Source organism: Lampris incognitus, chromosome 4 (genome assembly GCF_029633865.1).
Source record: "Lampris incognitus isolate fLamInc1 chromosome 4, fLamInc1.hap2, whole genome shotgun sequence".
In the NCBI taxonomy this organism is placed as follows: Eukaryota; Metazoa; Chordata; class Actinopteri; order Lampriformes; family Lampridae; genus Lampris; species Lampris incognitus.
This window is the reverse complement of record NC_079214.1, coordinates 16,274,147-16,297,102: the sequence shown is the minus strand read 5'-3', so window position 1 is coordinate 16,297,102 and position 22,956 is coordinate 16,274,147. Positions and strand designations below refer to the sequence as shown.

Below are 22,956 nucleotides of genomic sequence, written 5' to 3'. Positions count from 1 at the left end.
TGGGAAGTGACCAATTCTGTAGAGTGTTGACATCCTCGCGCCGGTTACACAAAAAAAGTCGAATTACTTATTGCCGTCCACTTGCGGCGCGTTCCCCGTGTTGACACTTCTCTTGTTTGTCGCCTAAAACAAGACGTGGATAAATAAGGGTCCGTGTTTAACATGGTATTGGATCTCGGAAAGTTAAAACGAGGGGGTGGGAGGTCCGGGGGAAGAGGACGCACGGTCTTCGCGGTTGTGCCGAGAGGAGACGAGGAGAGACGAGAGCGAGGAGCGACTGTGCGTATTTGAATATAGGGTCAGAGCATCGTGGGGTGGGGGTGGGGGTGGGGGGTACGTTTCCCTTCTCTTGCACCAGGCACTCCTTCCATTAGGGCTGAAGAAGAGACATTGTGTCCACACTCTGATTACCACTGATCCATGCTGATGACTCTGTTGGCGGATTATCTCAGTTAGTATCGGCCATCTGTTACTGTGTGTGTGTGTGTGTGTGTGTGTGTGTGTGTGTGTGTGTGTGGATGTATATGCAAGTGTTTCTGAGTGTGTATATGAATGTGTGTGTGCATGCACATGCAGCTCCATGCGCAAGCATGCGTGTGTGTGGCTCCAACCCCTGCGTGTGTCTCGGACCTGCCCCTTCTCCTATCCCCCTCAGGACACACACACACACACACACACACACACACACACACACACACTGATAGCCCATGTAGAAAGGCTGCATGCTTAAGCAGGCACCATTGCACATGCAACACAGACATGCAACGCCACAAACTAAACACACGGAAGGCCACACATACAAAACAGCAGAAGACATCACACCACCTTCACACATGCAGTTGTGTAGCGATGCCAACCGCTACGAGATTAAGGTGACGTGTGAAGGTTCCTTTTACGAAGGCCGCATAGGATCGTAAAACCACAGAGCTGTTTATAGCTACGCTATCTCTCGGAGAGCCGCTGCCTCCATCAGCTATTAGCTGCATGGCTTTGACGGCCGCGTGCCATGTTGTGTTTGTGGACGTGACTGTGAATCCGGTGCTGGAACGTATATTATAAATCATACTTCAGCCATTAGCATAAACCCCCCCCCCCTTGCATCTGCGAGACCTGCTGGTTCTGGTTGCGCCGCTCTGTGTTGATTGGCTGGCGTTATTCAAGTCAAATTGATTTAGCCGTTCACGGAGATTATAACGCTTGCCTTATACCGCCGCCGCGGCGCGCCGTTAATTACCTATAAAATTAAGCTAATTTTGATGCTAAATCCATTCTAATTTCTCGTAATTAAGTCAGGATTGGATCCTTAAATACCTCAGTGCTCCATTATTGTTGCAATCATTGTTGATGCCCGTGCATGGGGTGGTACGTCACTGAGCCTCAGTCTTATTATTGTTATTGCATTTAATTGCACCAAATGATCAGTTTGTGGTAGCCGGAGTGAGGTGGACGGTGCCTCGCAGTTGTTTATTTGTCCCGTTCCTCCTCTCTTTTCGCTCTCCCACTCTCCTGCTCGTCTCGGAAAAGAGGCCCTCCGAGAGATTGTGAGGAGATGAGAGGAGATGAGGGGGAGGGTAGCTGTGCCTTCCGTCTCTGCAAAGGAGGGATTGCTTTTTTGTTGTTTGTTAGGGGAGAAATCAATTCTGTTCACATCATCACGTTTTGACAAGGCGAGGCATTAAGTGCAGATATTGAGAAACGACAGGAATGGTTTACAGCCTGTCCTTCATCTCCTTTGCTGGGGGTTTTTTCCCCCCTGCTATTTCTTCCCCTTTTTTTGACAAATGCACATTCTGCTCAGAATCTCTCTCTCTCTCTTTTCTCTTCCTGTCTATTTCTCGCCTGTAACTCTTTACCTCTCTCACATCTCCTCTTTCTTCCTCTTTCACCCTCGCCATCCATCTCCCACCCCCCCACCCCTCCCTGACAAGGTTGGGAATGATCCGCTTCACTTAAAAGATGACGCCGCACAGGCGCGCTCGTCCGCTGACACACGAGCCTTTTGTTTTTACGTGCATTATGATAAGGGCCGGAGGCAAAAGTGGAAAGTGCACATTTTATTGTCTCGATAGGGACTTTTCTCCCATTTTCCGCCGAACCTGATATGTAAGCTGCGAAGGCACCGGTGGAGGTGAAGGAGTGAAAAGTGCAACAGCTGTTCTTGCAGCAAAATGCCTCAGCATGATGGCAGACTTGATGAGAATTTGGATTTTTTTTACGTCACCGTCCATCGGCCGCAAATTGTCCATAGTCGCCGGCATACAACGTGTTGTTGGTTTGCGGCTCGGGTTGCTCATTTGTGTCGTTAGCCCGCGTCCTGTCACCTTGCATGAGATGCCGTCTGACCTTTGACCTTGCACATAATTACACAGCCACCATCTTTTTCCACTGCAGCAGTGGCAGTCATGGCCGCCCAAGTCCGACATCACACCAGCCTCCTCCCCGTGGACTGCAGCAGGTTTTCTTGTCATCCGTGCCTCTCTGTCTCCCTCTCTCTCCTTCTCTCGCTCTCTCTCCCTCTCTCTCTCGTCAGTGTTGCTCCTGGCGAAAGGCTGATACTTGATATTCAGAGGATAGCAGCTTTTGTCTCTGAGATTTAATCAGTGGCTCCGCTCCCACTGCAGAGAAGAGTTGGGGGTGGGGTGGGTGGGTGTGTGTGTATGTGGGGGTGTTGGGGGTGGTGGTGGTGGTGGCAGGAGTGAGGGAAGGAAAGAGATGGAGGCAGAGACTGTTTATGTGTAATGACACAATAACAAAGCCTGCCTGTAAAACACAATCTGCAAACTGGGCTTTTGTAGGGGATTTCAGTCCTGGATTAGTGTCAGGCAGAGGGATATGAGGAAAAAATGGGGAGAGTGAGAGCGAGAGAGTCAGGTTGACTTGACAGACAGGAAGAGGGTGGCGGTGGGGGCGATTTTTTTTTTTTATGTATCTGTGCACGTGTGCACAAGTGCATGTGTGTGCCAACTGTTTAGTGTTTATTTGATTATGCTTGTTAGCAGATGTGTGCGAGGCACTGTGGGTATTTCTACATTGCGGTCTTGGTTGTATATTTGGTGGTGGTGATGGTGGGGGGAGGGGGATGGGGTAGAGTTAAATAATGGGTATAAAACGCTTGGCTGCAAAAGGCCCGACTGTTTCCAGTGACGGTTTGGGCTGTTGGCTGGTTGATCAAGGCTGTTACGGTGGCTCGGGTGTTAATAGATGACTAACCGACGGTTGAGTCAACATCCTCCCAGGGCAGCGCCTTCCTCTTGTTGAGCCCGTGCAAAAGAGGATGGGGGAGAATAAATCTTCTGAGGCACCAATACACCTCTAATGTGCGCTAAATCCTACCAGTGGCGATGGAGTTGCGTAGAGAGATCTGCGTGGAGTCGAGCTAAGTACGTGAGATGCGGCGACAGCTGCCTGTGTCAGTTCTTTACCTTTGTGTACTTTTTTAAGATGTAACTGTAACCCCCATTTTCTTGTCCGGTACCCGGGGTCCTTAAGGATGTCATCCTCCCTCCCCGGCCTGTGCAGAATCAATAGATATCCGAGCCAGTGTGCAGGGCTAAATAGAAATATTGTTCAGGGGAAGTGAGATGTGAAAGGGAGAGTGGCGGGAGATGGTGTGTGTGTGTGTGTGTGTGTGTGTGTGTGTGTGTGTGTGTGTGTGTGTGTGTGTGTGTGTGTGTGTGTGTGTGTGTGTGTGTGTGTGTGTGTGTGTGTGTGTGTGGGTGGGTGGGTGGGTGTTCTTTGCTATTGTAACCCCGCTGATTGGATTGTGTTTGACAGATATGGAGTCTGGAGAGCGGCTGGCCTCCCCTGCGCCCACCCTGTCTGCTGCTCGCACCTCCTCCCCTGCGGCCTCCTCCTCTTCCTCTTCCTCCTCTTCGTCATCCCCTGCTCCCCACTCTAAGAACAGCCTTGCCCCCAGCCCCGCAGCACTTGGATCCACCCTTAGCACCTCTGGTAAGAGACTTTTTTTTTTCATTTTCTGTTTGTCCACCCATCTCTCTGTCTCCTGTCTCCCAACTGCTACACACAAACACACAAACACACACACGGGTGTATATATATGTGTATATAAATGACACATTGCACTGAGTTGCATGTAAGTGTGTAACATCAAGCGCGTGTCTTTCTCTCTTGGCTGTTTCCGGAGCCCGTCTTGCTGTATTAATTATATACTTATTTTGCCGCCTGTGTGAAGAGGAAGAAGAAGAAGAGGAAGAAGAAGAAGAAAAAAATTTTTTTTGCCTGCTACCAGGCTTTCTTTTCATGACAGCTTGGGTTGCAATTGAAAAGCTGCTGCATTAATGAAGCCCAAACAATTAAGGGGTTCTTTTGTGTGAGAAACACACACATGCTCCGCCATGTCTCCTGACAACCTTCAGCTCTCCGGCTCCAGCTGCCTGGGAGTCAGGCTCAGCACGACACTCGGTGTGGTTTCACATGTGTGTGTGTGTGTGTGTGTGTGTGTGTGTGTGTGTGTGTGTGTGTGTGTGTGTTGTGTGTGTTTGTGTCAGCCTCTGCCTGCATGATTTAACATTTGTCAGCCACTCAGTGTCTAGTCAGCCCTGTCCAACGTCCCAACCCCCTTTCTATGCATTGCTCAAAGCCATTAAGCAAAAAGAAATGTGTTTGTATGTGTGTTTGGGTGTGTGTGTGTGTTTAGATGTGAGTGCATGCCTGTGTTTAACTGCATATCAATTATATGTATTTTCTAAAGCCTCTTGTGAGACTGTGAGTATAAATTGCTCATATCCTGTGCTATTCTCTTTCCTGCTGCTGTTCTGTTTTTATATGCGTCATACATACATACATACCCCCCACCACACACACACACACACGCACTAAGACTATCAAAACTGTACCGTGCACATACACCCCCCCCACACACACACACACACACACTACGACCAACAAAACTGTACCATGCAAATATGCATTCCCCCCCCCCACCCACACACACACACGCACTAAGACCAACAAAACTGTACCATGCACATACACATCCCCCCCCCCCACACACACACACTAAGACCAACAGAACTACAATGAACATACACATTCTTCCCCCCACACATGCACGCACTAAGACCAACAAAACTGTACCATGCACATACTCATTCTCCCCCCCACACACACACACACGCACTAAGACCAACAAAACTGTACCATGCACATACACCCCCCAACACACACAGTAAGACCAACAAACTTGTACCATGAACATACACATTCTCCACCCCCCCACACACACACATACACTAAGACCAACAAAACTGTACCATGCACATACACATTCTCCCCCCCCCACACACACACACTAAGACCAACAAACCTGTACCATGCACATACACATTCTCCACCCCCCCACACACACACACTAAGACCAACAAAACTGTACCATGCACATACACACTCTCCCCCCCCCACACACACACACTAAGACCAACAAAACTGTACCATGCACATACACATTCTCCCCCCCACACACACACACACTAAGACCAACAAAACTGTACCATGCACATACACATTCCCCCTCCACACACACACACACACACACACATACACTAAGACCAACAAAACTGTACCATGCACATACACATTCTCCCCCCCACACACACATACACTAAGACCAACAAAACTGTACCATGCACATACACATTCCCCCCCCCCCACACACACGTACACTAAGACCAACAGAACTGTACCATGCACATACACATTCCCCCTCCACACACACACACACACACACATACACTAAGACCAACAAAACTGTACCATGCACATACACATTCTCCCCCCCACACACACACACACTAAGACCAACAAAACTGTACCATGCACATACACATTCCCCCCCCCCACACACACACACGTACACTAAGACCAACAGAACTGTACCATGCACATACACATCCCCCCCCCCCCACACACACACACACTGCTGACCAGGGAGTAACATGTTCCATATCGCTCACACTTTGATTATTGTGTTTTTCCTTTTTTTGATAAGGAGGGCTCAGAGAAAGGGAGGGGGGGGGACCCTTGTTTTCGTCCTTCATCTGCTTAGTGTTGCTCCAGAGAAGAAGCCATTAGGAGCGTCTCTTCCTTATGCATTATACATCCCTCTTATCCCTGTGTGCCATTACGTGTGCTCAGATTTTCTAGATAAGCGATTTTGGACTGAGCGTCAAATGAAATGCTGAGAGGCGGGCTGTTAGCTCTGAAGTCGGTCTGTGGCGATCAGGCTAGCAGCGCTTTGTGTGAAACGGCTCATCCCCTTCACGGACTGTAAATTAACGTGTGTAATATATACATATACACACACATATACACACACACACACACACACATATATATATATATATATATATATATATATATATATATATATGTAAGCACAAATCATGTGAAAGTGAAGTCCCCTGATCCAAATATGAAAACTGAAAGTAAAAAAAAAATCTTATTGTGGGCAACATGAGAAATTAGGTGTATTCCACAGACACACAGCATCACATCCGTCATTTGTTTGCTGTTGCAGAGATACAGCATCATCAGAGAATAAGGAGGCAGCGATTCAAGGTCTTTTGCCAATGTGCCAATAACTTCTGAACAACACTCAAATGAGCAAGGAGAGTTTGTGTGTGTGTGTGTGTGTGTGTGTGTGTGTGTGTGTGTGTGTGTAACCCTGGCAAAGGCTGCTTGTCATTGATGAGGATATCACTTTGAGAATAAAACCTGATCAGTGCTCGTAGCGCTCTCGCTCTCATTCTGGGATCAACTCACGGATGCAATTAACTTAAATCTGTCTGTGGAAATTTGATTGACTGCAACAAACAACAAATTAATCCCCCTTCGGCAGCATCCAAACATGAAAAAAGCAGGCGGTGCAGTTTGTCAGAGAGGAAGGAAGATTGAGAGAGAGAGAGAGAGAGCAGGTAATCCAAGGTATGTCTTTCCCATGCTTCTCTCTCTCCTCAAATTTTCAGATTTAATTATTTGCCTTCTGGAAGCCCGCATTAATATTGAAAAGGCATTAGCAGATGTCACTTTCTGCTGCCTGGGAGGAGGGGGGGATACCCCGGGCAGGAAGTGAATACTGTTGCTGGCCTTTCCCGGGTTTGCATTCTTCATCGTTTATCTTCGCATCCACCAGCCGACTTTGGGAAGACAGACTCTACATATTCAGCATATTCTAATGGCATTCTCAAGGCAGATTTGGCTGTCTTGTGACGGAGCGGGACCTTGACGCCGACACAAAGGGCTGCACTCTCGTGCGTCACACCGTTGGCGTGCTGGTAGAGAAAGTAGAAAGGGTTCCTCACAACATGACCGGTAATGCTTAGATTCCTAAATGGAAATGGCCTGTTAACTTTTGATTCAGAGAAGTGTGTACAAAATGCTGTGATGGACACACAAAAAGATGTACACATACACGCACACACTCACCTATGTATATATGCGTGTGTGTATGTGTGTGTCGTGGCATTTTGAAGTGTTGTGATGGAGACCATAATGGGCATTCCTATGTAAGGGGATACTAGAAAATTCCTGCCTCAGGATAATTCGATCGTGGGTTGCGTCAGATCAACAAGCACCGTGCCGCTTTAGGTTTCTTTTGGACTTGTGCGAGCGTTTAGTAGTGTGACATTTTCACGTGCACAATGAACATCACTTTTCTTTCCCTCAGTCATCACTTTTTGTGCATGTGTATTACCTGGCTCATGCAGAGGCATCAGCCAGCCCCGCGCCCCTTCTCTGGGATTGAAATTGAATTTGCATGAAATATGCCCTGACCAAATTGCATCTGACTCTGGAAGGAGGTAATACGTTGCAGTCACCCCTGCCAGAAATGATTGTGCCCAGGAAAACGCTAGACGATGATGATGTTGATGAAGTATTCTTCCACACTGAAATTGAATGTCAAAAATCACAGGAAGCGGTTCACACACGGTACCTCTCTCTGGCCAAGAATGGCTTGTCCAGTCATCGTGACGGGGCTGAATATTCTGACACTCTCTCTAAACTGGGGGAAAAAAGAGTCAGGAGACAAATTGTTCTACTTTGAAATTGGATCATGACAAAATAGTCTGAAATCTGAATGCTTCGCTGTGTGATGATATGCATCATGCCGGAGCACAAAGCAATCTGTCATCCGCTCACAAAAGCTGCTGTTACCTGTCTAAACGGTCTGCACCGCTTTCATGGTAAGACCAAAACCTTGCATCAGTGCCAGTACAGAGTCGGGTAGTTGTTTCTGTTTTCCCCGTGTTCAGCTGTCCCTCTGTCAAGTTGCATAAGAAAGTATGCAGTAAAAACACACCCACTCGACTATAAACTTCATTCCTTTTGTGGCCACCACCCGAAAAAAAACAAAGCTGTGCTGGATACGTGACACTTACACCTTACTGGGTAGTACATTATCCTCGATTCTTACAATGGAGTTGCTTCAATATTTCACAAGTAGTTTAATAAAGCCTCAGAGCAGATTTTTTAAAATTTGTATTACTTAATGCTTGTTGAAAATGCATGCACAGTACTCATTTTAACTTAAAAATCAGAGTTAATCCAGCTTTGACATAGTATAAAGAAATCTATGGTGTCATTTGAGAGGAAAAAACATTTTAGGTCCAAACAGGTAAACATAAATAGGACGTAGTAGAAGAGCAGTCAGACATTAAAGAGATACTTTCATGCTGTTTCTGAGCACATTTTTAACATGGGTGGTTTGAATTACAACCGAAAGGTATGTGTGGTTTTATGATTTCATAGCTATTGGCTAAGGGAATTCAGGGTGGTCGTGTGGGTGTGGCGGGGTAAAAAAAGCTAATGCTGGTGATGGAGCTACAGCCGGCGCGGGTGCTATAGCTCGGGCATCCAGCGACCACACAATTGAAAGGCATTGTGTGCTAGGCCTACGCCACGGCAGTGCCCGTGGCGTAGGCCTAGCACTTGCCAAATAATATGTTCGATGATAAAAGTAACTGATAGATAGATAGATGGATGGATGGATAGCAATACGGCTAGCAAGATCGATAATAAAGGCTTAGCAAAACCAACTTCAACTCGAACTAGCAAGGAACCAGAGGGGGGAGAAAGGGGTGCGTCTCCGCTTTTATAGCGTCCTATAACAGATATGCCCTCTATGCTAATGGTAATTCGTGACGCGGCAAGTTACCACATTTTCGCCAACTGGAAATCAGTTACTCGGCCGCCGGTATCGCTCATCTGGCAATAAATGTGATTTTAGGGCTACCATTTGTCTCATCCATCACATCCACACTCCTTACATCGATTAACAACAGGAGAAGTCGGATTTTGATGCAAGTATCTCTTTAAAGGTGAATATTTGTAAGACGCAGGCAAAATCCATCTGATAACAGAATTTACCTACCATCACTCGATATTTGTGTCTGTGAATACTTCTCTTCTTAAGATAGAAACCACAAATTCAGCCCACAATTTGGTAAAAGAAAAGAAGAAAAAATGAAACTGGGGCTTTTCCACAGTGGTATGGAAACGACAAGTCGAGCCAGGCGATATAAATATATCTTGTTTTTTTCTTCAGTATTTTTAAATCTTTTGAGATTAGTCAGTATTTTGAAATAATTGTTCTTACATATTGAAAAATAAGACAAAATCATTAAAAAAAACATTTTCCAAAGCTAGTTTCTTTCACATCTGCAACGTCTGGACGTCGTGGCTGCACCATTCAGTAACGGCGACAACAGCAGCACAGTGTCAAATAACTAACACAGGGGAGGCAGATATTTCAAAGTTTAAAAAATGTTGACATGTATTTTTATGTTAAGAAATTTCAGAATTTCAGCTATTTGTGTTGTTTTGAAATTTCTTCAAGATAATTTTGAAATTTCAACATATTTGTGTTGGTTAATTTCAAGCCATACTGCTCTCATTGCAGTTACTGGATGATGTTTTGCACTCCACTGAAGACCATTGACTTCCTTGAATCGAAAAATTGATTTTGAACCTTTTCCCCCCAAAAACGAATTCTTGAAAAAAATAAATTCTGTGAAAGATTGTGAGGGCCATGTAAAAAAAAGAAAGGCTGTTTTCCAAGAAATTAAGCTGAAATTTCAATAATAAAGTCAGAATATGAGGGTATCCGAGTAGCGTATTGGTCTATTCCGTTGTCTACCAACACGTGGATCACCGGTTCGAATCCCCATGTAACCTGCAGCTTGGTCGGGTGTCCCTACAGACACAATTGGCCGTGTCTGCGGGTGGGAAGCCGGATGTGTCCTGGTCGCTGCACTAGCGCCTCCTCTGGTCAGTCGAGGCGCCTGTTCAGGGGGGAGGGGGAACTGGGGGGAATAGTGATCCTCCCATGTGCTACGTCCCGCTGGCGAAACTCCTCATGGTCAGGTGAAAAGAAGCGGCTGGTGACTCCACATGCATCGGGAGGAGGCATGTGCTAGGTAGTCTGCAGCCCTCCCCGGCTCGGCAGAGGGGGTGGAGCAGTGACCGGGACGGCTAAGAAGAGTGGGGTAATTGGGCAAGCACAGTTGGGGAGAAAAAGGGGGGAAAAATAGTCATAATATGTGTGAATTTAACTTGAATGTAGACACTTGTAATATAATATTTCAAACAACTCCTGCAATACAAATTTATCAGAAAAATAAATTATTATTATTTTTATTTTTTTTACCAGTAATGCAATATGGGGACCGTAAAAAATCGGTATTCATTCTCAGAGATTCCATATGAAAAATCTCACAGATATCATCATTTCCTTTCGAAGGTGGATTATTACTCAAACCAGGACTCGTGTTTTATTTGAAAATTGCTTTAATTTAAGAGATTTTGATTGTTATCATTGTCATATGACCTATTTGGCCTACACCATATCTGTCAATGGTGGTTCAAACATTTCTGAACTCCTGTTTCTTGGACTCTGTCTCCCTCAGGCCGTTTGTTCGGTGCAGCGGGAGAGCAGCCCTTCATTGGCTCCACGTTGTCAAGTGCCTTCCCTCTGGTCAACCACCCAGCCTTCGGAGCCCTCTACACTGCTGGAGCCGGCAGGCCTGAGTTTGGAGGACTGGGCTCCCTGGGCATGTCTGCTGCTCTGGCAGCCCACCCTCAGCTAGGAGCGATCTCTGGTAAGACAGAAATATGAGCAAACAGGAGTTCACCAGGGCGCTTCTTAAAGGGATAGTTCGGTTTTCAGTATTTCTTTACTGTGTCCTTCTTACGCAGACACTCTCGTGAATAGAGTTTTTTTATGTCTATACGGCCGATCATTAAAACTTTTTGCACGTTAGCTTAGTGTTGACAATTTTTCTCAACCAACGTTTTCACAAATACATGAAAAATCCTAGAAATTACATTATAGTTTTGAACTATTTTGCCATAATACCAGCAGAAAATGACATATATGTCTAATATACAAAAAAAAGAAGTTAAAAACGATAATCTAATTTCTAGCCTCTGACTCTTTTTCCATAATATGCACACGTTTTCTTCCACCGTAGAAGATTTTATGCATGTTATGGAAAATATTAGTTAATTAATTTCTAGGATTTTTCATGCACTTGTGAAAATGTTGTTTGAGAAAAATTGTTTATGGCGAACAAGTAAAGAGTATTAATCATTGGCTTCAGAAGTGTATTGCCATTCTTTTGAGATGAACTGCTAATGATCCCCATAGACATCCAGCAGTTGAGCTAAGCTACGCTAAACTCACCATCCAACATACCTTCAAATTGCACACACAGACATGAAAGTATCCATGAGTTTGTCTGGGCGGCACGGTGGCACAGTGGTTAGCACGGTCGCCTCAGAGCAGGAAGGTCCTGGGTTCGAGCCCCGGGGTAGTCCAACCTTGGGGGTCGTCCTGAGTCGTCCTCTGTGTGGAGTTTACATGTTCACCCCGTGTCTGCGTGGGTTTCCTCCGGGTGCTCCGGTTTCCTCCCACAGTCCAAAGACATGTAGGTCAGGTGAATTGGCATTACTAGGTTGTCCCTAGTTATGAATGTGTGTGTGTCGGCCCTGTGTGATGGCCTGGTGGCCTGCCCAGGATGTCTCCCCGCTTGCCGCCCAATGACTGTGGGAATAGGCTCCAGCATCCCCGCGACCCTGAGAGCAGGATAAGCGGTTTGGACAATGGATGGAGTTTATCTGAGTGTGTAAGCAGGGCACACAATAAAATCCCTGGAAACCAAACTTCTCCTTTAAGCCTTGAGTTCTGTTCAGGTCAATATGACCCATTAAAAAAAAAAAAGTTAATATTATCAGTAATTGAGATTGGGATAAGATATGTTGGATATTTTTAAGTAGCTTTTAAAATTGCATTGCTATAAAACCCAAACCTGGGTCAATGTGACCGGCAAATTGTATGTTAATTTCTAAATTAGTGAATGGAACATGAAAGCAATATGAGCATAAATCCACAATTCACCTGTTCTCTCCCCCCGTCTTCTCTTCTGCTCTCCTCCTATCTCCATCTTCTCTTTACCAACCAGAGTGGTGGCGGGCTGCAGAAGCCCACGGGCGAGGAGCTGCTGCCTTTCTCCCTCCTTTCCTTGGCTTTCCTCCATTCTTCACCCCTCACATTCAGCCCAACCACAGCGCCAGCACACTCCAGAGCAGGACCCCCAGCAAGAACAGCCGTGCCCCTGCTAAAGGTACAACATCACTCGTGGGATGGGGTAGGGGGGCACCTTCTTGATCAACACAGTATCATCATCGACGTATAGGAAACAGGTTCTGTGTTTGGCTTTCTATCATAACCGGGTCACTACTGTGAAAGAGAGTTGACTCTCTGATTTGACCTCTGTAGTGAAAATTGTGTACACCATCTGTTCAGGGTTCCCTTGTGCCCTGGAAAACAAGGAAATTTATAGACTAGTTTTGCATTCATGAATAACATCAGGAAAATTATAAAATTGATCAGATGCCCTGGGAAATATTATTGAGGTCATGGAAAATTGTAAAGTAACCATATGAAATCATACTTTTACCTGCTTGGATGACATATTTTTGTGTCATTTTTAGCCGAGATTGTGTATTTTAGGCCATATGATTGCGCTGAGATTGCACATCGGTGTTTGAAGTATGAGGGTTATATTCAGTGACAAACTAAAAGTTACACAGTCCATTTAGAAACCGCTGAAGCCTCCATTGATAGTTAATACTGAATAGTATGACCTTCTTTGAGCAACGGCTGTCATGTATATCCAAGCAAAAGTTGTGCAGAAGGTCCTTGAAAATTCCTGGAAAATGATCTCCTAAAAAGAGTGGGAACCCTACTTTTACCAACAGCAGTGTTACATTGCATTCATATTGACATCCACGCACACACACACCACTTTCATATTTGTCTTCAGATCTTGGTCTGCAACGGTAGATACAATAATTAAGATAAGACAAGATGGTACATTATCATCCATTCATTCACATGGAAATTTCTTTTGCATCACACGCTCCAACAACAATAAAGAGAAACGAGACACAATATACACACTTAGGGACATATATTAAGATCACACCAAGGTCTCCCCAATTGTATCTGGTCAATTACCCCGCTCTTTTTGAGCCGTCCTGGTCGCTGCTCCACCCCCTCTCTGCTGATCCGGGGGGCTCCCCGACCGACCAGAGGAGGCGCTAGTGCAGCGACCAGGACACATACCCACATCCGACTTCCCACCTGCAGACACAGCCAATTGCGTCTGTAGCGACGCCCAACCAAGCCAGAGGTAATATGGGGATTCAACCCGGCGATCCCGTGTTGGTAGGCAACGGAATAGACCGCTACGCTACCTGAACCCCCCCCCCCCCCCCAAAAAAAGAAAATTCTAATCGATTCTAAACACATCACTGGCTATGAATGTTTCCCTGAACTTGTGGCTAACCTGTGCCACAGCAGGACATGTTTGGGGGGTTTGGTTGAGGGGATGTGCCGGGGCGGGAAACTTCGGTTGATGTAAAGTATGTGAACTAATCAATAATTTTTGTTCGTGGTAGTTAAGTGGAAGTAAGTGATTAGACTCTCTCTCTAATCTCCCACTATCTGCCTTCGCACTTCATTTATAGCTTTCTCTCCCCTCTCCAGCCACCTAAACAGACTCTCTCTGTCCCATTATGAGGTTTCTCCCGTTGAGAAGCTTTTAATGACTTTCAGTCCTCAGTGTTTTTTTTTCTTATTCCCTTTCTCTCCCCATCCCTTCCCCCTCCTTCTAATCTTTTATTTTCTTGCACCCTTTTAATTTAACAGTATCTTTTAATTTATCTTTTATTATGTAAACCACTCATGTTGGGCTTGTGCCATGCGCAGCCAGCGTGTTTGATGAGATTCAGGCATAAATCAATATTTTAGCCTTATTCCGTTCTGTACCGAGCTCCCTGATGTTTCATTACCCTCCGCAGTTAAGTCTGTCCTCTGCAGAGATGCAGCTGATAAGCAGCACAGTAAATCTGTCTTGTTTTTCCAGGGGTGAACGGGGCAGTGAACGGAAGTGGGGTCTCTTCACCTACCACACAAGCAGGGAGCTTCTCTGTGAGTCCAGCCCCAATTCAGACGTCCCCCAAGCCAGCTAAGAATTCGGATTCCTCTTACAGCCAGCGTAGTAGCCCCCACAACGACCCAGCTGCAGTGGTGGAGAAGCAGTCCCACAAGCCTAGAGACAAGGTCAGAGCAGTGGCTCAGTTTGCTCCCCTCCTCATAGAGAAATGATTTGCTAGTGTTGCAATCTGGGATCATGTAATATTTAGTGAGGCTGAGTTTTTTAAGTTTTGGTTCTTCTTTCCAACCTAGAAGCCTCGTAAGAAGCCAACCGACACCTCCAGGGTGAGCAACAGTGAATCGGGCACATCCTCAGACAGCTCAAGCGATGGATCCCTCAGCAGTGACCTTGAGGACCTTCCCGAAGATGATGATGAGGATGACGACGACGACGATGATGATGACGATGAAGAGGACAAGCAGAGTGAGGTGTCAGATTCTGAGAAGGAGAAGCGGGCAAAGAAAAAGACAAAGGTAAAATGCAGCAGGATGATAAGGGTGTCAAATCTCATCATCGCTATGAACTGGAAATCATACCGTAGGTTATAGGTTATATTAATTTGCTAACACAGGCCTACATCCTCTCCCTCTCCAGGTTGTCATAGCAGGCCCTGGAACTGGAAAGGCTGACAGACACCATCCTGACGCCCCCACACTACAGCCCCACAACATCACCTCCAATCCTCCTACCTTAGTGCCCTTACCCTGCTCTCCCTCACCCCCAGCGCTCTCCCAGACGTTGTCCCTGGCCATACAAAGCTCCAGGCCCTGGGCTGAGGGGCCACAGCAGCACTTCAGTGTCATCCAATCCACAGGCCTGGCTGCCAGCTCAAAGCCCCTGGCCCTCCTCACTCAACCCCGAAGGGACTCTTCGCCCTGCACCTCTCCCATAGCCCTCACCACATCCCCAAAGGCAGTTTCCAGCTCCGCCTCTCCTAAACCGCCCAAACTGTTGCCCTCTTCCTCTCCCCAGCACCTGCCCCTCTCCCTCTGCACCTCCCCAAAGCCTCTCTCTGTACCCTCTCCACCTTGCTCGGCTCTCCCTCTGTCTACTTCCCCCAAAACTTTTGTATTGACTTCACCTGTAACTAGCTCCCAGAAGACTTCTCTGAAGCCACCTCAGCACGCTGCACCCGGAGGTGTCAAAGGCCACAAGCGGAAACTACTGGAAGCCTCACTTGCTCAGATCAATGAGTTTAGGCTCAAACAGGTAAGTCCACAACCCTAGTCAACATAGCCAGAATACGTTCCCTCCTAATGTGTATCACGTGTGGAGTTTGTTGTTTTCCTTCTACTCCTTAGAGCTGCTAAAAGGAGTGTTTGATGATTTGTCAGTCTCAGTTTAATGTTGACGCTTCATAATCAAACAAGACCATCAGCGAGAGGATTAGATATCGCTATATAATGATTTCAAATGCTTGTCTCCGGGCCAGATTCTCCACAAAATTCGACGAAACAGTTTACAGCACACAGACGGGATACATAACCACAATTAGAAATACATTACCCCATCACTGTATTTCTTGCAAACGCCTGTTTTTATAAAACATCCCTACATCTCTCTCTTCTCTTCAAAACAAATGCACATTTTATCAGAGTCTGAGTGTAGGTATTTGCAACAAGAGGCAATGCTTATGCGAAATGAAGTCGTTCTTCGACGAAACACTGCCGCATTGGTCCACAAAGTCAACAAAAATCCAGAACTCCTGGTTGCACCTTTAATCGTGTATCATTAAACCTAGTTTTAATAGTGCTGCCAGTGAAACCCAGTGTACTTACAATCATTTAAAATATTATCTTTAATACCCACTGGATGAAGCATTGGCTGTTTTTAAATTCTGCACACAGGTTGCTATTTCCACACTGACATCACAAATCATTACGGAGTGCAGATAGCAGATTGGGAGCAGCACAGTGTCATCTACAGAACAGGTGCCGGTGAAGCTGGTAATAGAGCTGCACAGTCAATTGGATAAAGATTTGATATTGCAATATTAACGACTGCAGTTCCTAATTCAAGCCGATGCTCTTTTATATCAGAGGGAAAAAAGTGTTCCAGGGGGCAGGCTAAACAAGATATTCTGGTGCTAAGCAAAATCTCCCACCATGCCAGTTTCACGTCAAGCAGATTCTTTTATCTAATGTTCAAACCAAACATATCGCAACCATTAGCGTTTCATTTTCCCCATTCTTTTTTTTTCTTCCTCAAATACTCAAATAGACATATTCACTTTTATGGCGGTTTATACTGGGATTACAGTGTTGAGGGAAAAAATGGGTTCGGTTTGAATTTCATTCAAAATACAGCTGCCAGAGTGTTAAGTGCTGTATTCATAGAGGTGTAGCATCTTCTCTGGTTAAATCAAGAGCTATTATAATAAGCACCGATGGTTTAACCAGATCTTTTATACATCTTTTATCTATCTAAGTCATTACTGCTGAGCTGGGTTTTTTTTAAAAATATGTATGTCTTGTCATAGACTAATAGTTTTAATTATGACCAACAATGGTTGCTTTGAGGGAGGATATGGTTTGGGCTGTTAGGTTTAGCTGTCCTGGTGTGAGGCTCAGCCTGTTAGCTTAAAGGTCGATGCTTTGAGCTTCATTACCCTGCCACAGTGGCTGACAGAGCCTCTGTTTGTACAAATTTGTTACAAAAGCTTTTCAGCTGATTCAAATAAAATTATAAAATAGCGGCATGTTCATTTAGATTTCATTGCCCGCAAGCGGTATTCCTCGATGAGATATGAATAATAGTTCTATAATCAATAAGCAAAACCCTCTGAGAGAACGTTTTCGGCGGAAATCTATTTCCCTTTTTTTCTATTTTACCAGTAGAGAGTGGTTTCCAACGAGCTCAATTCCCCCTGTGGTTTCACTACTGTTACTGTATTTCATGGTCTGTGAAATTGATTTGTTTCACTTCATGTCACATCTAGTCAAAAGTGGATGTCAAAGCCCAACCTGCGTTTGCTTAAACACAGATTGAACTAAACTTGCCATCAGTGTAAAAAAGCCAAACATGCTGTAGAAAGTCAGATGCATGACGATAATGATGATGGAGCGTTCCAGATATTGTGAACAAGTACAATTATAGCAATGCAGTTTCAGAGGGCTATTCAAAATCTCTTTTCTTGAACTTCCAAGTATAAAAACTTTTACAATATGTATATTGTTCTTCTTTGTTCGCCAGAAAGGGGCTAAAACACAGTTAACTGTACCAACATTAGTCATTGTGGTTTTGTCACATGCTCAAACATTCAGACATAATGCAAACTGACACCCAGAGCAACTCCCATTTTGTCCCTTTTTTTTCTCAACCGCCACCCACCCCCCTTCTTTCACCCTTTCTCTGACCCTTTCCACCTCCCTCCTTACCACCGGATCCCTCTCACCCCCCCCCCCATTCTGTTCCCAGTCTCTTCTGTCCCAAGGGCAGACATTCCCAGCTGATCTGAAGAAGCAGCAGCAGGGGCCAGACAAGTCCCCCAAGAGGACATCTGTGTCTTCATCTCCACTGCCCCCTGTCCCCCCTCCACCCCAGAACAATCACTCCAACCTCTTCCTCTCCAGTGCCCTACTAGGGCTACCTGAACCCCACCACCCTAACGGAGTCATCCAAAGCACCACTCAGGACGCCCCTCTGGCCCTCATCACCAAACCTCGCAAAGACTCTGCCTCACAGGGCAAGCCGCCTCAGTGTGACTCTGATGCTGGGTCAATGCCTGTCAACTTGAGCACAGGGGGCAGTAGGACCCAAGCAGGCCCCCAGGTAGGGCCTGGATTGCGGCCCCCTACTACCTCACCTCACACCACTGGCCATGGATCCAGAAAAAACAAGACACCCAAGGTAAAGGGACAGACACTAGGAGTAGGGTTAGGACAGGGACAGGCGGACCCCTTAGCTGCCTGGAAGGGCTTCTCTCAAAACCATCTGGTGCAGTCGTTGGTGGATTTATTTCGGGGAGGGGAGTCTGGGATTGGTATCCCCGGAGTCAGTATCCCTGGGGTTGGTATACCCGGGGTCGGGATTCCTGGGATTTGTATCCCCACAGCCGGTCTCCCTGCCAACAAGGAATCCGATGATTCAGGGGATGAGGATGAAGATGAAGATGATGACCTTGAGGATGAGGAGGATGAAGAGGACTCTGATGATAGCCTGTCAGGTTGGAACCTTTTCTATCCCTTAGTCAAAGTAATTTTAATAATCTGGTAATAACGAACCATCCGTGAAAAGGTTAATCAATATGGCCAAATTAGAAACTCTTCTGAATGCCACAGATTATCCCCTTGGGGAAAAAAAACTCCTGTGTAATCACCTCTTTGTTTATCTTAATCAACACCTTATTAGCCGGCAGACTCTTAACACAGCGCTTCATTTTAAACCACTTAGCCACTTGTATCCCGGTTTCCTCCCTGCTTTAGAGTCTGACAGTAATTCGGACAGCGACATATCTGGGAAAAAAGCGAAGGAGGTAAAGCTGCCGGCATCGGGCTCCTCTTCCAAGAAGGAGAAGTCTCCTCTCAGGCTAACCAAAGGCCCACAACTACTGAGCACCTCAACCAACCACACAGCCACCAGCTGCAGCCCCCTCAACCTGCAGGTCATCAAGACCCCCACCATCGTCACCAGCTCCAGTGCCTTGGCCTATCACAGTTCTCCTTCCTCCTCCTATGCCTTGCCCACTCCTCCAGGTATTGTGCTCAAATCTTAGTGACGTATAATCAGTCATCATCATAGAGCAAATGACCGCAAGAAAAAACGAAAATAAATTTCATATAAGGACACTGTGTGCGAGATGCGAAGCACGACTGTCGTGTGACTTTGTGAGCAAAATAATACGGTATCATTGTGTTGTTTGCAACTGGAAGTATGCCTAGGCTTGACTGCACAGTTTCACTTGACAGGCAAACCTTTCATATTATTTATATAATATCCTGATTGCGTGCTTAACACTGACAGTGTGAAATTGAGGCTTTTATACCCATTCGAGAGAGCTAAAGTAAGCTTTTCTGAATCCTGTTTTCAACTAAACAACAACCCAGAAAAGCAAGCTGGAGGTGTCAGAAAGGCATAAAAATTTTCATCAAAAGATTGATTTCCTTGGGCAGGTTAAAAGTGACCGAGCATGTCTTATTTGCATCTCTATCGATGGTGTTTTTGTGAACTCCTTCCTCGAATGAAACCACAAAGTGACTGAGTATGATGGAGAGGCAAAGAGAGAATAGCGGCGCAGGAAAAGCAGATGTTGCCATTTTTTATTACCAACACACACACACACAAACTCTTTTTCTCCTCAATTGTACTTGGCCAATTACCCCACTCGTCCGAGCCGCCCTGGTCGCTGCTCCACCCCCTCCCCCTGGGGAGGGCTGCAGACTACCACATGCCTCCTCCGATACATGTGGAGTCGCCAGCCTGACAGTGAGGAGTTTTGCCGCAGGGGCGTAGCGCGTGGGAAGATCATTCCCCAGTCCCCCCCCCCCCCCCCCCCCGAACAGGCGCCCCGACCAGCCAGAGGAGGCGCTAGTGCAGCAACCAGGACACACACCCACATCCGGCTTCCCACCCGTAGACACAGCCAGTTGTGTCTGTAAGCCGGAGGTTAACGGGGATTCGAACTGGTGATCCCCATGTTGGTTGGCAACAGAATAGACCGCTACGCTACCCAGACGCCCCCCCCAACACACACACAGACTCTTTTGACATCTTACAACGGCATATATTCTTAGATGAACTGTCTAAAGGATTTAAGTTTAGATTGTTTTTGAGCGCCATTGCAGAGCTGGCCCTTGTTTGGACGAGAAAGCTGCGTGCAAATTATTTCCCGTCACCATTACACACTGTTCAAGAACCGAAAGGTTTACGCCATTAAACACCGCAGCTCGAATGCAGGCGTGTGCCGCTAAGAAAAGTAAAGTGTACTGCGTCTTTAAGTGTGTATAACACGGCCTCTGTCCTTGAATAGCAGAGAGCATGCCATCATCCTGCGAAGGCTGGTAAGAGGGGTTGTTATTTTTAGTGAAGCGAGAGAGAGGCGGTTGGTCGTACTGGCTTAACCAGCGCTCTGAGGTCCTGTAGTGGCATGTCGAAGGGCCCGAGAGCCCTGACAACTTTTGTTTGGCACGGCAAAAGGATGTTGACGTCCGTCTTCCTTCAACACTGCGCGATTACCCAGCTAAAGGAAAAGAGAGCACAAATGTTTAGGTTATCTGGAATGTTCCAGGAGATATTCTAATCTTTCGGGTTCAGTTATTTTCTTTTCTCTCCCGCTTGCCACGGCTGGGTAATGCTTAGCCGGTGCCTTGCGATGAAGGTCGACGCAGGTTTAAAGCCCGTTCTTGGTTCAAATATCTCCACTTTAATGTTTAAATAGGGCCCTTCTTTTAGTCGGAAGATCAGTTAATATTGTATGTATTCAACTTTCATGGTCACATGGCGCTGGCCAGCGGAGGATTTGACATTTGAGCAATGCCAAGAACAAGCGCTGAATGCAAAGTGCCCGCCACTGACCACACAACACCAGTTAGAATTAAAATGTGATACTCTATCTGTTTGCCATTTGCAGACATATGTGTGTGCGTGTGTGTGTATTGTATTGAGCTTGTTTAATGGCACTATCGGACCGCCATTATGTTGTTCAATTTTGTTTGTTTTTCTTTGTGTGTTTTTTTTTCTTTCAGGTTTATGATTTTTTTTTTCATTGTTAGTTTAAACTCACAGCTGCTCTCTGTCTCTCCCCAGGCTTAGGGAAGAGAAAGAGGGTGATGGATGAGAAGGAGTTGATGATACCTCTGGAGTTGGGGTATGTGGAGTTGTGGTTCGGGCTCGAGGGAGCACTTCGCCTCAGATTGTTTATAGGTTTCTGTCAGTTGATGCAGATATCACGGCCCCTGCATGCACATGCATAGACCCATGAATGCATGGGTGCAGACACAACCTCTCTCTCTCTCTCTCTCTCTCGCTCAAGCACACGTGACATATGCACACATTTTTACATGCAAAACACAAACATGCCAAGCTTGCTTTTGATCATTTACAGTTCCGCTTGTATTTGATTTGTAATGACCTAGGTGGCAGAGAGAAACACGGCTCAAAACGGTGGCTGGGCGGCCCCAAGGCGAGGTGGCGTACTACGCCCCATGCGGCAAGAGGCTACGGCAGTACCCGGACGTGATGAAGGTACCATGGCGTAGCCTAACAGCAGTGCAGCGTAGTCTTACAGCTATGATGCATAGGCAATGTTTTGAGGCAAAGTAGATGAGCAGTGTAATGTTTAACAGGAATCACCATGGGAGGACAGAACCAAGTCCTGGTGCTCTAAGGAAATCAGATCGCAAAAGAATGGATGTCTAATATTTTCTAACAACAGAGGCCATCGTCATTGCCCCAGAAAATGCTTGTGCATCATGAGTTTACATTTGCTCCAATACTGCTCCAGCCCCCCCATCACCACCATCCTTTCAGTGATCCTAACAAATTAACCTCCTTTATACATCCACCCTCCCTCTTGCTTTCATTAAGAGCTGCCTCACTGTTTAGAGCAGGGGTGCATAACTTTGGCCCCAACACCACGGTTTCTACCGGACTGTCCACTGTACCAAACGGCAAAAAAATGTGGACTTACAATCTCGCATTTAGTATATCCAAACAGACAGTTGCTCTCACTCAGTAATATTCCCTCACTGCTGTCTCTGGGCAGCTAAAAGCCCAACATGTCTGCGTGTAAGGAAGGGCCAGAGCTGTGCACCCCAAGGTCAGATCAGTTTTCTCTACTAAGAGCTGATGTTTGTTTTTTTTGTCCCTTAGCTTTTATGATGGCTAGTAACACTACACAGATGGACCCTATAACCTTAGCCATTGTAGTTGCCCGTCCCCAGTTGCTTTTCAATGTCACACATCTCACATATTCTCTCCCTGAACATGTTACCAACGCCATAATTATTTTCTCTTCTGTAGTATCTATCCAGAAATGGAATAAGTGGCATCACGCGTGGTAATTTTAGCTTCAGTGCAAAGATAAGGGTTGGTGACTTCTATGAAGCCAGAGAAGGACCCCAGGTGACTGTCTTTCATCTCTCTCTCTCTCGCTCTTCCTCTCTTTCGTTCATCTTTTCATCTTGAGGCAGGCAGGGCTGTATGCAGCAGTCGCTGTCAGAGCCATTGATAGGAATCAGCCGTAGACCTCAGTAGTTCTAGTTCATAGCCCTCACACTGTGCATGGAGATATGTAATAATCAGCTGACATTACTTCCACAGGTGACCAGTCATGTATGTCATGGTATGTGTCCGTGAGACAGAAAGATAAACGAGAGGGGTGGGATGGTTGGGGAAGATTGGAGGTGTTCTAGAAATAAACGTTAGAACAGCAAGACAAGTTTTACACTACAGTAGAAAAGCTCAGCAGTAGATAAATTGAATATGTAATGTGCACTTGTTG

At 46.0% G+C, this 22,956-nt stretch overlaps 1 protein-coding gene across 12 annotated transcripts in view; it reads left to right on the top strand.

The window, feature by feature from the left end:
• baz2ba (bromodomain adjacent to zinc finger domain, 2Ba) overlaps positions 1-22,956 on the top strand; it is an 83,063-nt gene that overhangs the window by 36,286 nt on the left and 23,821 nt on the right. For 8 of the 12 annotated variants that reach the window (XM_056278361.1, XM_056278365.1, XM_056278370.1 and 5 more), the window contains 11 exons: positions 3,775-3,951; positions 10,923-11,114; positions 12,477-12,638; positions 14,445-14,641; positions 14,768-14,989; positions 15,111-15,725; positions 17,934-18,681; positions 18,941-19,210; positions 21,261-21,321; positions 21,590-21,698; positions 22,476-22,577. In XM_056278361.1, the coding sequence (XP_056134336.1) occupies positions 3,777-3,951; positions 10,923-11,114; positions 12,477-12,638; positions 14,445-14,641; positions 14,768-14,989; positions 15,111-15,725; positions 17,934-18,681; positions 18,941-19,210; positions 21,261-21,321; positions 21,590-21,698; positions 22,476-22,577 (2,853 nt within the window). In that variant the 5' untranslated portion in view covers positions 3,775-3,776. The remainder of the gene's footprint in view (positions 1-3,774; positions 3,952-10,922; positions 11,115-12,476; positions 12,639-14,444; positions 14,642-14,767; positions 14,990-15,110; positions 15,726-17,933; positions 18,682-18,940; positions 19,211-21,260; positions 21,322-21,589; positions 21,699-22,475; positions 22,578-22,956) is intronic. The other 4 variants (XM_056278372.1, XM_056278368.1, XM_056278371.1 and 1 more) reach the window with 1 other exon arrangement.